Genomic DNA, 13,502 nt, shown 5'->3' with positions numbered 1-13,502 from the left:
TAGACAGGAAATACCTGTTTCCCCTCTCAGAGCACATGGGATCACAGATTTAAGATGATTAGGGGAAGGATTAGAGAGAACATGGAGAAAAATGTACAACCGGAGAGGAAGGGTCTAGAATTTGCTGCCACCTTTGGTAATGGAGGTCAAAATCCTCAACTCATTTTAGAGGTACCTGGAGGGACACATCAATGCTGTAACTTGCAAAACCATATACAGAATGAAATAACTCCACAGAGACAGATATCCTGTCATCAAGTCACCCTTTATATACCCATGGAGAGTTCTTAACACTGATCCAACTCCATCAGAGCCACTTCTCAGAGAACAAGATGGTTGACACACCTGTTCTTGTCTATCAGTCAGGGCTCCCTGATTGGACCAGGTTAACAGCCCCAGTCAGGGAACTCATATTAAAAAAGGTTCACCTGGCTGACCTTGTTACAATCACTACATAGGCCAGGTGCTGGAAAGTGGGATAAGAATGGGCGGCTACTTTTCTTTGGCAGTGCAGACGTGATGGTGCTAAGTCCTCAGTTTTCACTGCTTTCGTAAGTAACTTTTTATTTAATTATTTTGTAGATTAGGATTCATGTTAAGACTGAATGGACACACTCTCCTTAAATTAAGAATTTTAAAATGTCTTTACATTGTTATCACATTTAATGCCATTACAATTGGCCTCATTGTTTAACTTAGTGAATTTACTGCAGCAAAATCTCCTTGTAGATGTTAGGTTATCAGCCTATTCGGAGGGATACTATTATACATCACTGGAACAGGTGAGACTTGATCCTGGGCCTTCTGGCTTAGAGGTAGGGTCACTACATTTGTGCTATAAGAATCCACAGAATCAACTGGAATGCTTGCACCTTTAATGGAATACTGATTACTTTCTCCTGTTCACAGGTATAGAATTACAAATGTATCTCGCAAAGAAAAATTACACTTTGCTGAGATCCTGTGCAGGAACTAACACACGACAGGTTCCCCTATGTTCATTAATGGAGACCATGCAGTATTCATTTGGTAACAATTTTCTCCCTTTGTTTTACAGGCTGCACAAAAGAAATTGCGACAAGCAAGTTCGCATGTTAAGCACTGGAATGTCCAGATGAACAGGCTAATGCGTCCAATTGGACCAGGAGGTAACTAGCAACATTGGCGTTAATTATGTTCTTGAGATGAAATTTCACCCTTTTTCTTTCAAATTGCAATATTTATTGACAATTTACTTAATACAGACCAAGAAACGTTATATTGCTTTTTATACTTAAACAAAAAGCTGTGTCAAAAATTTATAATTGGATTAGAAATCTAAGAATGAAGTCCTATCCAAAAACATAATCAAGGTGGAGTGGAAATTTGGTGAGGGGTCTCCCTGTGGGCTTTAGTCATTTGTGTGGAGTTTCTGCCAATCATCTATGGACGATCCAGTGCAAGATTTCAGAAATTCTAGGCTGTTATCATTACTGTGGACACATACATCCCAAAGTGTCTATATCGCTATAGCAACAATCAACTGGAGGATGGATGCTGCTCTGCTCTCTCACTTGGCAGTCTTTCATTTATTCCCTTTGCATTCCTGATCGTTTTTGTTTTGCACTGACACTTCTCTTTCCACTCCAGCTTTAGAAAAAGTTAATCAATATTTCACATCCATTTTAAAGCTTTATAAAAACAAAAGAAATAGTTCTCCCAACATGAAACATTTCCCATTGACTGGAAAGAAATCCTTTAAATGTGAGAGTATTTATTGTCCTGCTATACCTGTTTTATTTATCACCTGGCTTTTTTTTCAAGAAAAGATAATTGTTGATCTTGTTTCTATTTTCTTGCAGAGAAAACCACCCTTATTGCCTCTTTACTTGCAATCTAAATATAGTTAATCTGTTTCTTACCCCTGCTACATGTGCAATGTTTAACCAAACCTTATTTTTACTCCTACCAATTATTTTGGGCTCGGTCACCTTCAGTCAATGATCTTGAAATATGTTGTTGCTGCAGCTGTTGCTTACACCTACACCTGCCAGGAGATCTGCTTCATTTGTGTGGCCAACCACTTTATGATTTGTATGGCCAACTACATTTCGATGGCTTCTCTTTCAGCTCCCTGACACTTTGTGCTCAAGAAGAGATGTCTCTCACTTTTAAACTAATGCTGTTGAAAACAAAGGTGCATACGGGTGCTACAATATAAATATGGGCTGCTCAGAGATATATATGTGAAATAAGAACCAACAGGACAGGCCCTTCGGCCCACCAAGATTCTGTTGACTCATGATGCCTTTCTCAACTAATAGCCTTTTGCCTCTATGCCGTCTGTATCTCTCTATCTCCTGGTCATTCATGTATTTGTCACGATGCCTCTTAAAGGCTGCTATTGTATCCACCATCACCTCTGGCAGTATATTCCAAGCACTAACCACCCTCTGTGTGTAAAAACAAAATTGCCTTTCACATCTCCTTTAATCTTTCCCCCTTTTACTTTAAACCTATGTCTCCTTAGTGATTGACATTTCTACCCTGGGAAAAAAGAGTCTGACTATCCATCCTATCCATACCTCTCATAATTTTGTAAACTTTAGATCCCCTCTCCCCCTCCTAAACTCCACAGTGTATAAACCGAGAGTCCTCAAACATTCCTCATATGTTAAGCTTTTCACTCCTGGGACCATTCTTGTGAACCTCCTCTGAACATGCTCCAGAGCCAGTCCCTGAGATGTGAGGCCCAAAGTTGTACACAATACTCTAAATGTGGTCTGGCCAGAGTCTTCTAGAGCCTTAGAAATATATCCCTGCTTTTATAATCACATGTAATGTTTGCAGATTAACCTTTCTTAAGACCGCTAATTACAGGTTGCCAGAAGTATAATGATAAATAAAATGGTGAGGAAATTGTTGGCTGTGAAGACAGTTGGATCACAAACAATTTTTTGTTGCATTCCTTTAAAGCGTCAGTTATTTAGTTTGTGGTTGAGGTCAGTTAGTCATTTCCCACGACTATTTACTCGTTATCTATCAGCATTGGTTTATTGTGCCTTCAGATATACGTAAGACAAACAACTCCATACATTGTGGTTAACAGTTTGAGTCATTCAGCAATAAATAAAGGATTATTTTCTATTCTGTTGTAAAACATGGGCATTACTGGTTGGCCAGCATTCATTGCCTGTCCACAGTTGCCCTTAGGAAGGTGATGCTTTCTTGAACTGCTACAGTTCATGTACTATAGAGGCACCCACAAGGCTGTTAGGGAGGGAGTTCCAGAATTTTGCCTCAGCGACTCTGAAGAAGCGGCAATAAATTTCCAAGTCAGGCTGGTGAGTCAACTAAAATCTGCGTGAATGAAAACCTACTTTGTGCTGCTTTAACAGCTGCTGCTTTGTGAACGGAACTGAAACACCTATGACAAATAATGGAACATTAGTCAGCACATTGTTGCTTTGCACTTGCAATGCAAAGGTAGCCTTCAATAATTATAAAACCCATTCCCATTAATCATGAGTTTTATTTAAATTAATCTGTAAACATTATGTATGGTTCATTTTCTACGCCATATTCCCCAGCTCTTATCAAACCTTGCAGAAGGAGATATTAGATATGTCAATCTAATTAGGAAAACAAGTATAAAGCAAGCCTATGTACCATTGGTGATCTTATTGACTAGCATTTCACATGTGCATGTGTGAGTACATGTGTATTAAAAATGTATTGCCAACAAAGCCAAGATATAAAATAGAAATATAGAACTTAAGAGCAGAGTAGGCCCTTCGATCACCCAACTCTTGACTCTGTTCCTGCTTTCTCCTCATATCCTTTGATCCCTTCAGCCCTAAGAACTGTATCTAATTCCCTTTTTTTTCCTTCTTAAAACCATTCAATGTTTTGGCCTCAACCACTCTCTGTGGCAGAGAATTCGACAGGCTTACCACTCTCTGCATGAAGACATTTCTCTTCTCCGTCCAAAATAGATTACTCCATATTTTAAGATTGTAACCTATTGTTCTGGACTCCCCAGTCATTGAGAACATCCTTTGTGTTCACCCTGTCTAGTCCTGTTAGCATTTAGTAAATTTCTATGATATCACCTCTTATTCTTCTAAACTCCACTGAATATTATTCTTACTGATCCAGTCTCTCTTCATATGTTAATCCTGTCATCCCAGGAGTCACTCTAGTAAACCTTTGTTGCACTTCCACCCCCCCACCCCCATAGTCAGAATATCCTCCTGCAGAGAAGCAGACCAAACAATGCTTCAGGTGTGGTCACAGCAAGACACTCTTGTCCTGTGTTTGATTCCTCTTGCTATGAATGTTAAAACACCACTTGCTTCCTTCACTGTCTGCTGCACTTAAAAGTTATTACTTTCAGTGACTGCTGTACAAGCACATCCAGGTCTTGTTGCACCTCCCCCTTTCCCAATCTTTTGCCATTCAGATGATCTGCTGTCCTGTTTTGCTACCTCACATTTTACTTCCATTTACCTATTTGCCCACTCACTCAATTTCTCCAAATCATACTGAAGCATTTCTGCATCTCCTCACAGTTCACCCTCCCACCCAGTTTTGCATTATCTCCAATTTTTGACATGTTACATTTAGATCCCTCAGCTGAATCATTTAATATATATCATGATTTGCTACTTTAAACCAAAGACAGTCACACACACTCTAGCCTTCTGGGATTTGGGGAAATGTGAGAATGTGTGGATAAGTTTGAAATGATTGTTCATCCATCCAGTTGTCAGCAACTGTTTTGAACTATGCCAGAAGAGCTGATTGTTTAAATCACTCTCTAGCAACTTCTCCCCCACCCGTCGCTACCCCATAGAGTCCCATCTGACAGCTCAAACACACCTCTTTCATTCATCCCTGAGTCATCTGTCAGCTCTGAGATCTTCTCCTGCCCACCCTCTGACACCTCCTCCCCCACCCATCCCACCAACTGTCAGCCTCCCCCACCCTGTGGGAACAGTCAGCTTTGCCGAAACCTCATGATTACCATCTGTAATCCTCACCCACTCAGGAATGCTCCAAATCCAACTGCACCGTCCCCTGATTTCTCTCTTCTGTCAGAGGCTGGTCATCTGGTAGGAAACATGGAACCAAATAATGCAAACAGGTCTGATAGTTCAAACTGCAGGTGGTCAGGGAAACCCAGACCTCTGGGCTTCTCATCCATAACTCCTTACCACTTCCCCATTCCAAGATTTTGCCAAACATGTTGCAGCCATGCATTGTTTACTTAATGACCATGAGATCATCAAGAATGAGAAACTGGATCATAACGTGTTTGTATTTTTGCTTATTTACATCTTAACATCTCCTCACATCTTTACCACAACCTACTTTAAAGCAGCTGCCAATGCTATTAACTGAATAGTCTACATGTGTCTTAGCTGCTTTCTTTTTCTCTGTAAGGCACCTTGAGTCTTAGTGCTCTCTTGCCACACTTCTAATTTACTCACCTACTGCTAATGTTATCTGTAATTTTTGTTTTCCCTGCATGGACATCTGAGTTTTGTGTGTGCTATGTTAAAACAAAGGATGTCCTGCAGTGGAGGTGTGTGCATGTGGGGTTTCCTAGCAGCTGCATTGCTCACAGGGAGCATTGCCCAGACAGATAGAGAAACTAAAGGGTCCAAGTAATGCACTGATAACAAATCTGAACCTGTTCCTGAATCACAATGAGAAATTCTTGCACGTTCTACAGTGTTTTAGAGTAGCAGGTAAACTGACACCTTTATAATTGAAAACTGGAGACAGAATTAAAAAGAAAGAGAAATACAGCACATGTATCAGATTTCTTAATTTCATGCTGTGATCTGCTATCCCGTAATAGTTTGGGCAATAACTATGTATCAGGCTCCTTGATTTGTGCCCCTGAGCTGTTTGTAAAATGTTATTACAAAATTCAGGACTAAATAGGTGGTGCTTGTATTGTGCACGCCCTACCTATTTGCACTGAGCCTTTCACTAAAGGAGCCAGTGAAGGCTACAGAGAGAAAAAGACCCATGAAATTTTCAACCGTCTTTCTCCAGCTTCTGATCTCTCTGACTCTTCCAAATCTGACAAGGGTTTCTCTGCACGAGAGCCAACTGAACAACTGCGCTTCTCAGTTCGTAAGCAGCTGTGGTGCCCATCTTGTGGCTGCAGCTCTCCAGCATTTAGATAAGGCCTGTTGCCAACTTTGGCTCTCGCCTTTGAATTCCGTGATCCTTCACGTGGAGCAATCACTTGTTTTGGGCAGAAGCCGAATTTCCCCAGTGTTGAACAATGTACAGTATAACAAATCGGTGCAATGATTTCCTGAGCTCCAGAAATCCCAACCCATTTCAACTTTGTTACTTCTGTTGATGACAATATCAAGCAGTCTTTGTTCCAAGATTGCTAAGTACTTTCTAATTAAACTATACTCTTTTGAAATGATGTTTTACACATCAGAAGGCGATGTACTACTTCTCCGACAGGTTGAAAGCAAATTAAAGGCAGCCAAGGTAAAGTGACTGACCATGTCTCAGAAATGGATATAAAAATCGATAGCTTTCCTTTTAATTTCAGTTGTGATTGAATGCCTGCTCATCACAATCTATTAATGGGCCTCTGAATATTTCAATGTGCTTTCAAGTGAAGGATGAGTTCAGGTGTGTGATTGCCAAAATAACAGAAATCCTGATTAAGCATTGAGAATACAGGACTGAAAAAAATATAAACATTAAAATCGCATAAAACTGAGCAGCCATCTGTTTGTGTGGGAGTAGCAGGAAATTCCCTTTTGGTCCTGCTTTTGATGAAACCCATGTACAGTGGTTCAGGGGTTAGTGTCAGTACATGCAGATGTACATTATATGCATACATACATACCCCATCCCCACTGGAACACCAGCAATTAGCAGAAACTGCTGCCACTTGCACATACTCAATACTGTGGGCTGCTGGGTCTTTTCCTGAGACATTGAGTGGGCCAAGTTCTCATTTTGCTCCGACTGGGCAGCAATTCAATTTCTGGTCAGTATGTTCTTTTCTCCATATATCTGCTTAAAAGACAAACAGAACAATAAAGAGTCCATGTTATTGCAATCAGTAAATAAGCTGGTGGCGTAAAGAAACAGTCTACTTAGTTAAGAGATTTTGTATCATTACACGTGATTGTTCTCAAAATGTTTGCTCATGTTGTTACAGATAAGCGGCCTACGCCTCCCATACTGCCTATCTATCGAGGATCAACAGGGGGACAGCAGGAGGCACGAGTAAAGTTATCAGGAAAGACTGAGGAGAAAGGTAACACAACTGCTGATGAGTGTAGGAAAGAGAACCTCCATCGATCACTGTCAAACTGTCCTTCTAACGCAAACTCAGTTGAGGAAATGGAGACCTCCGCTTTAAATGGACAGGTGAAAAGGAATTCGGTGGAAATTAGAAAACCAATGCAAAGATCGTCCTCAGAAGAACCGGAACGTGCTCCAACAGAGGAACTCATTAGGTAGTTTGGATGTGAACAGAGGTGATTCAAAACAGTTGACATTCCATTGCTTCATATTGGACAATAACATCAGGTCACAGAGTGGTCCAATAAAGTCCAGACTCATCAGCGCAAAGAGTAGAAGTTAGATGTCAACAATGAAGTCAGCCATTTTATTGAGCCTTTTCCACAAGGATGACTGAAGTTACTAAAGACAAAGCAATCTGAAATTGCCTGAAGCCATCAGCTATTGTTTGCATACAGTAGAGAGCAATACTTAATGCATCTTTTAGATCAATAATGGTGAAGGAGAACTTTAAAATTGGAGTTTTATCTCATATTTGCATTCTTTCACTGTAATACAATTTGTGGACATTGAATTTGTAAAGAATTATTAATTGGCAAACAACTCTGTTTTTTAAAAAAAAAGCAAACTATTAACTGAGTGCTGTCAGCCTCCTCACCATCAACTGAACAAGTCACACAATCAGCTTTACTTGTAGACATTAGAATTGAAAAGTTGGGAAATTATGTTAAACCAGTGTCCAACTTTGGGCACGCCACGCTTAGAATACTGTGCATAGTTCTGGTCACCGTATTATAAAAAAGGCACTAGCAGCATTGAATGGCTATGTAGATCCAGAAGATATGAACAGGCAGGGCATTTTTCCTCCAGTAAACAGAAGGCTGAGGTCTTTTAAATTATGAAATGTTTGATTGAGTGGATATGGAAGGATTGTTTGTACTTGTGTGAATAAGCATAATCAGAGGCCATCAGTATTAGTGAATCACCAAGAATTCCACTAGGAAATTCCGAGAAATACCTTTACATAGTGTTGTCAATGTGAAACTTGTTACCACATGGGAGGAAATAATATAGATGCATTTAAGGTGACATTAAACAAACATATGAGGGAGGAGGGAACAGAGGGCTGTGATGATGACTATTTCAATTAAAAAAAAGGGGATGAGAGGGGAAGGCCTGACTGGCACATGAACACCACATGGACTGGTTGGATTAAATTGGATAGCCTACATAGTGGGTTATCTGGAAATTTCTGAAATTCATCCTGAAAGGTCAAAGTCTGCTTTTAAAATAGATGTCAATGGTTTTCCATTTGTTCTATAATATTGAGGTACCTATTAATGCTATTAATTGTTTTGATTCATTTTCATTAGCACCAAAGCAGTGTTCAGAACTTGTACTCTTCTACACTGCTACAAGAGTTTTGGTTTGAGAAGTCTCAAGCTGCATTTATCCAAACTTGCCAGTGTGTGTCAGCCAAAGGCAGGAAAGCTCTTAAACAGTTCAGGTCCATGGTAAACTAGTTTGGAGTTCTATGTTCACTGACTGGTGTCTCTGTTAAATGTGAATGTGAGGAATATATGTATCAAATACTTCTTCCAGAACAGCGTGCAACTTCGGTGTGACTCAAATTTTGTACAGGGCATTCAAGTGTAAGGTGTAGGATTTAAAGTGCTTCTGTGATTCATAAATAAAGACAGGCTTCATTTTTGCTTATATGCTTTCAAATGAGCATGTCCTTTATTTTGGGCTACAGTCAGAAGTATTTCAAATCATCTCAACTTGCTTTCATTTTTATGCTTAAAAATTTGTAAAATATGTGCGCCATTTTTAATAAGTATTTAGATAAAACGTTGAAGTTTTTTAATAAGTCAATGGCTGATCATTAGCTAACTCCAGAAGTATCTATTTTTTAAAATTATTTGATACAACTGAGACTTGTTAGCACAAATAATGTCTATTTGTATAGTCTGTTTATTGACAATTGCATTTTGCCATACAAAATATGTATAACCAATTTGATTGTTATTAAATATTGTCTTATTCCACAGTTATACTTCATTTTGATGTACCTGCAATCTCCATTCGTCGAATTCTAATTAAACAATTGATTGACATCAAAATAATGTCATAGTTACAATTGTAGGCAAGGTAAATTATGGATGTTCATTTTCAAACTTCTGAATGATACAGTAATTCAGATAACACCTGTACAGTATTATTGCAATTCTGCTGTAATAAAGTAGTTTTCTTAAGATGTCTGACTCTCACTTTACCTTTTTTCACACAGTCACAGAACAGTGGGAACAGCTAATTACTGCCTTGTCACTTTGTTAGTGGCTCTCCTAAAATTCCAAAAACATTTTTGTATTCACTTTGATGTAATTCACCCCCCCCCTCCAGCCCCCCCCCCCACCCCCACAAGGGAGCTGGGGGTGCTATGCACCAATGTTTGAAGGTGTATGGACTTATTGAGAGGTTGGTTAGCAATTCTTGTATCTAAGACTTCATAAATAGTGATAATGAGTACAAAAGCAGAAAAGTTATGTGGAACCTTTATTTAAAGCTCTGTTTAGACCTCAGCTGCAGCAATTCTGGTCACCATACTTGAGAATGATATGAGGTCTGTAAGACAGAAATCAGGATGGTCCCAAGGGAGTTATACTTGAAAAGGTGGGAGGAGTTTTTCTTTAGAGGAAAGGATAGTTATAAAAGTGAAAAAGATTACAAGTGTGAATAAGATACACAAGGAAAAACTGTTTCAGTTAGCTGAGTGCAAGGACTAAGGGACAGAATTAAGCTTTAATGGCAGGAATTATGGAGGCGTTGGGGTGAGTATGAGGAAGATTTTTATGCAGCGAATGGTAATGACTTGGAACATGCCCATGAAGGTAGTGAAAACAAACAATATTTTCAAAAGTTAATTGGATGGACTCTTAAAGGAAACAAGCCTGCAATCTACAAGTGTGCACCATAGGAGAGAGACTGGGTTGCCATGCAGAGAACTGGATAGACTCAATGGGCTGATTGGCCTCCTGAGGTGGAATGTTATCTCTCCACAGATGCTGTCAGATTTGCTGAGGTTCTCCAGCAATTGCTGTTCTTGTCTCTGACGTGAATGGTTGGGGGCAAGTTCACCTGAAGTCTGGTCTTTGTAGCCAGTTAAGTGATCTAATTCAGACTTGCAAGCAGGTATGCTTTATTGGGAAAAGGAGTGAAGCTTGATAATGTTGACATTCAGAGATGCCAGTGCACTTGCAACGTGCAGTACAATGTTAGCATGTAAGTACAGTCAGCAGTTAGGAAGTGAACTGTTCTGTTAGATTTATTACAAGGGGATTAAGTACAAGAGTAACAAAATATAGGCACAATTATACTGTGCTTTGGGTGGACCACACTTGGAGTACTATGTACAGTATTGGTTACTATCTTTCAGGAAGGATTTACATTGGAGGCTGTGTAATGACTAATTTCTACATTGGTTCTCCAAATAAGAGAGCTATCTTATGATCTTATTCTGAATGCATTTGGCCTTTACTCTCTCAAGTTCAGCAGAATGAGAGGTGATCTCATTGGTCTGGCATCGGTTTGACAGGTTAGATACGAGAACTTGTTTCCCCAGCTGGCTGGGGCACTCCAAACATTACGGCACCATCACGGGATCAAGCTGATCAGGGAGGACTGAGAGAAATTTCTTCACTCCAAATTAATTATCCCATAAAGGTTGTAACTGCTCCAAAGTTCAATGTATTTAAGTTTGGGATAGACAGATTTTTACTCAGAGTCTAGTGAGATGGGGGATGCAGGCAGGTGACACAAAAATCAGCTGCAGTCCTATTAAATGTTGATACAGCTTGAGAGACTGTAGAATCCACTCCTACTTCTGATGTTCTCATGGAACTGTGTCCATTGATCACCACATTACCTGTCCTGTTAAATTAGTTTATTTTAATTAATTAAAAAACAGTGCCCTGGTGACAGTCGGGGGCAAAGTGGATGGTGGTTGGCATTGAGGCTTGGAGAATAGGAGTTGGAATGTTATGTTGAGGATTACCACATGCACAAACCGGTTCAAGATCAGCTTCCTCCCTACTGTTATCAGACTGTTGAATGGACCCCTCTAATTTTAAATAACGTTGATCTTACTTTGCAACCGTAACCTTGTATGCCTCGCTCTAAGTGCCCAATGATCAGTTATGTCCTTGTTAGCTATGATCTGCCTGTACTGCTCGCAAAACAATAGTTTTCACTGTACTGAGGTACATGTGACAACAATAAATCAAATGAAGGTTGCACAGGACATTGGTGAGGCCTCTTCTGGAGTACTGTATGTAGTTCTGGTTGCCCTGTTATGGGTAGGATATTATTAAGCTGGACAAGGTCCAGAAGAGATTTGCCAGAAATGAGAGTTTGAGTTATAAGGAGAGGATGGATAGTGTTATAGGGATATACAGCATGGAAGCAGGTCCTTCAGTCCAACTTGTCCATGCCAACCAGATATCCTAATCTAGTCCCATTTGCCAGCACTTGGCCCATATCCCTCTAAACCCTTCCGATTCATTTACCCATCCAGATATCTTTTAAATGTTGTAATTGTACCAGCATCCACCACTTCCTCTCTCAGTTTATTTCACACTTGCACCACCATCTGCTGGGGCTTTTTTTTTTGTTGAAGCATAGGAGATTGAGAAATGACCTTAGAGATTTATAAAATCGTCAAGGGTATAAATAAGGGGAATGGCAAGTGCCATTTCCCTAGGATGAGGGACTTTAAGTCTAGAGGGCATATTTTTAAGTTGAGAGGAGAAAAATTTTAAAAAGACATATGGGGCAGTTTGTTTACACAGAGTGGTTCATGTGTGAAATGAATTTCCAGAGGAAGTGGTGGATGTGGGTACAAAGTTTAAAACACATTTAGATGAGTACATGAATAAGAGTTTGAAGGAATATATGCCAAACACAGTCAGGTGGGATGAGTTGAGTTTGGGATTATGGTCAGCATTAGGCTGGTTAGACTGAAGGGTCGGTTTCCATGCTGTATGACTCTGACTCTATGACTGACATGTCTGTATGGCAGTCAGTGGTGAGGAACTGAGCCCAGCACACTGGGCAAAGCCTGCCTCATGGGGAAAACCCAGAATGAAGCGACTGCAGATCCATGGCTATTGAAGGATTGTAAGACAGCATACAACATTACAATGCAGTACAGGCCCTTTGGCCCTCAATGATTCCACAGGTTGGTGCAACAATCTGAAGCCCATCTACCTAGACTATTCTATTTTCATCCATATGTTTATCAAATGACCATTTAAATGCCCTCAAAGTTGGCGAGTCTACTACTGTTGCAGATAGGGCGTTCCATGTCCTTACTACTCTGAGTAAAGAAACTATCTCTGACACCTGTCTTATATCTAACAGCCCTCAATTTAAAGCTATGTCCCATTGTGCTAGCCATCTCCACCCGAGGAAGATGGCTTTCGTTGTCCACCCTATTTTAGGACCTCTGATTATCTTAAATGTCTCAATTAAGTCACCTCTCAACTTTCTTCTCTCTAATGGAAACAGCCTAAATTCCCTCAGCTTTTCCTCATAAGACCTTCCCTCCATATGAGGTAACATCCTAGTAAATCACCTCTGAGCCCTTTCCAAAGCTCCCACGTCCTTCCTATAATGCGCTGACCAGAACTGTATGTAATACTCTAAGTGTGGCCGCACCAGTGTCTTGTACAGCTGCAACATGACCTTGTGGCATTGAAACTCAATCCTTCTACCAATAAAAACTAACACACCGTATGCCTTCTTAACAACCCTATCGACCTCGGTGGCAACTTTCAAGGATCTGTGTACATGGACACCGAGGTTTCTCTACTCCTCTCCATTCTTACCATTAGCCCAATACTCTCTATTCCTATTGCTCCTTCCAAAGTGAATCACCTCTCGCTTTTCCACATTAAACTCCATTTGTCACTTCTTAGCCAAGCTCTGCAGCTTATCTACATCCCTCTGTAGCCTGCAGCATCCTTCAGCATTATCAACAACTCCACCAACTTTGGTGTCATCCACAAATGTACTAACCCATCAATGTTGAACATCGTATACTTTTCACTGTACTTAAGCACACATGACAATAAAATCTAATTCTGATTTGAGTTCACTAATTCAACCGATTGCAAGCATCAGAATTTCCTACAATGTTTGTTCAAGGAGTTTTCAATAACTAAAGCAAAGGT

General features: G+C 40.0%; 1 protein-coding gene across 1 annotated transcript in view; it reads left to right on the top strand.

The window, feature by feature from the left end:
• LOC140467161 (differentially expressed in FDCP 6 homolog) overlaps positions 1-9,529 on the top strand; it is a 156,050-nt gene extending 146,521 nt beyond the window's left edge. Inside the window, exons 11-12 of the mRNA XM_072563290.1 lie at positions 1,058-1,148; positions 7,187-9,529. Of these exons, the coding sequence (XP_072419391.1) occupies positions 1,058-1,148; positions 7,187-7,491 (396 nt within the window). The 3' untranslated portion in view covers positions 7,492-9,529. The remainder of the gene's footprint in view (positions 1-1,057; positions 1,149-7,186) is intronic.
• The last annotated feature ends 3,973 nt before the right edge of the window (positions 9,530-13,502 follow it).

Source organism: Chiloscyllium punctatum, chromosome 45 (genome assembly GCF_047496795.1).
Source record: "Chiloscyllium punctatum isolate Juve2018m chromosome 45, sChiPun1.3, whole genome shotgun sequence".
In the NCBI taxonomy this organism is placed as follows: domain Eukaryota; kingdom Metazoa; phylum Chordata; class Chondrichthyes; order Orectolobiformes; family Hemiscylliidae; genus Chiloscyllium; species Chiloscyllium punctatum.
Note: the sequence above shows the minus strand (reverse complement) of the source record. Positions and strands in the feature narration are given on the sequence as shown.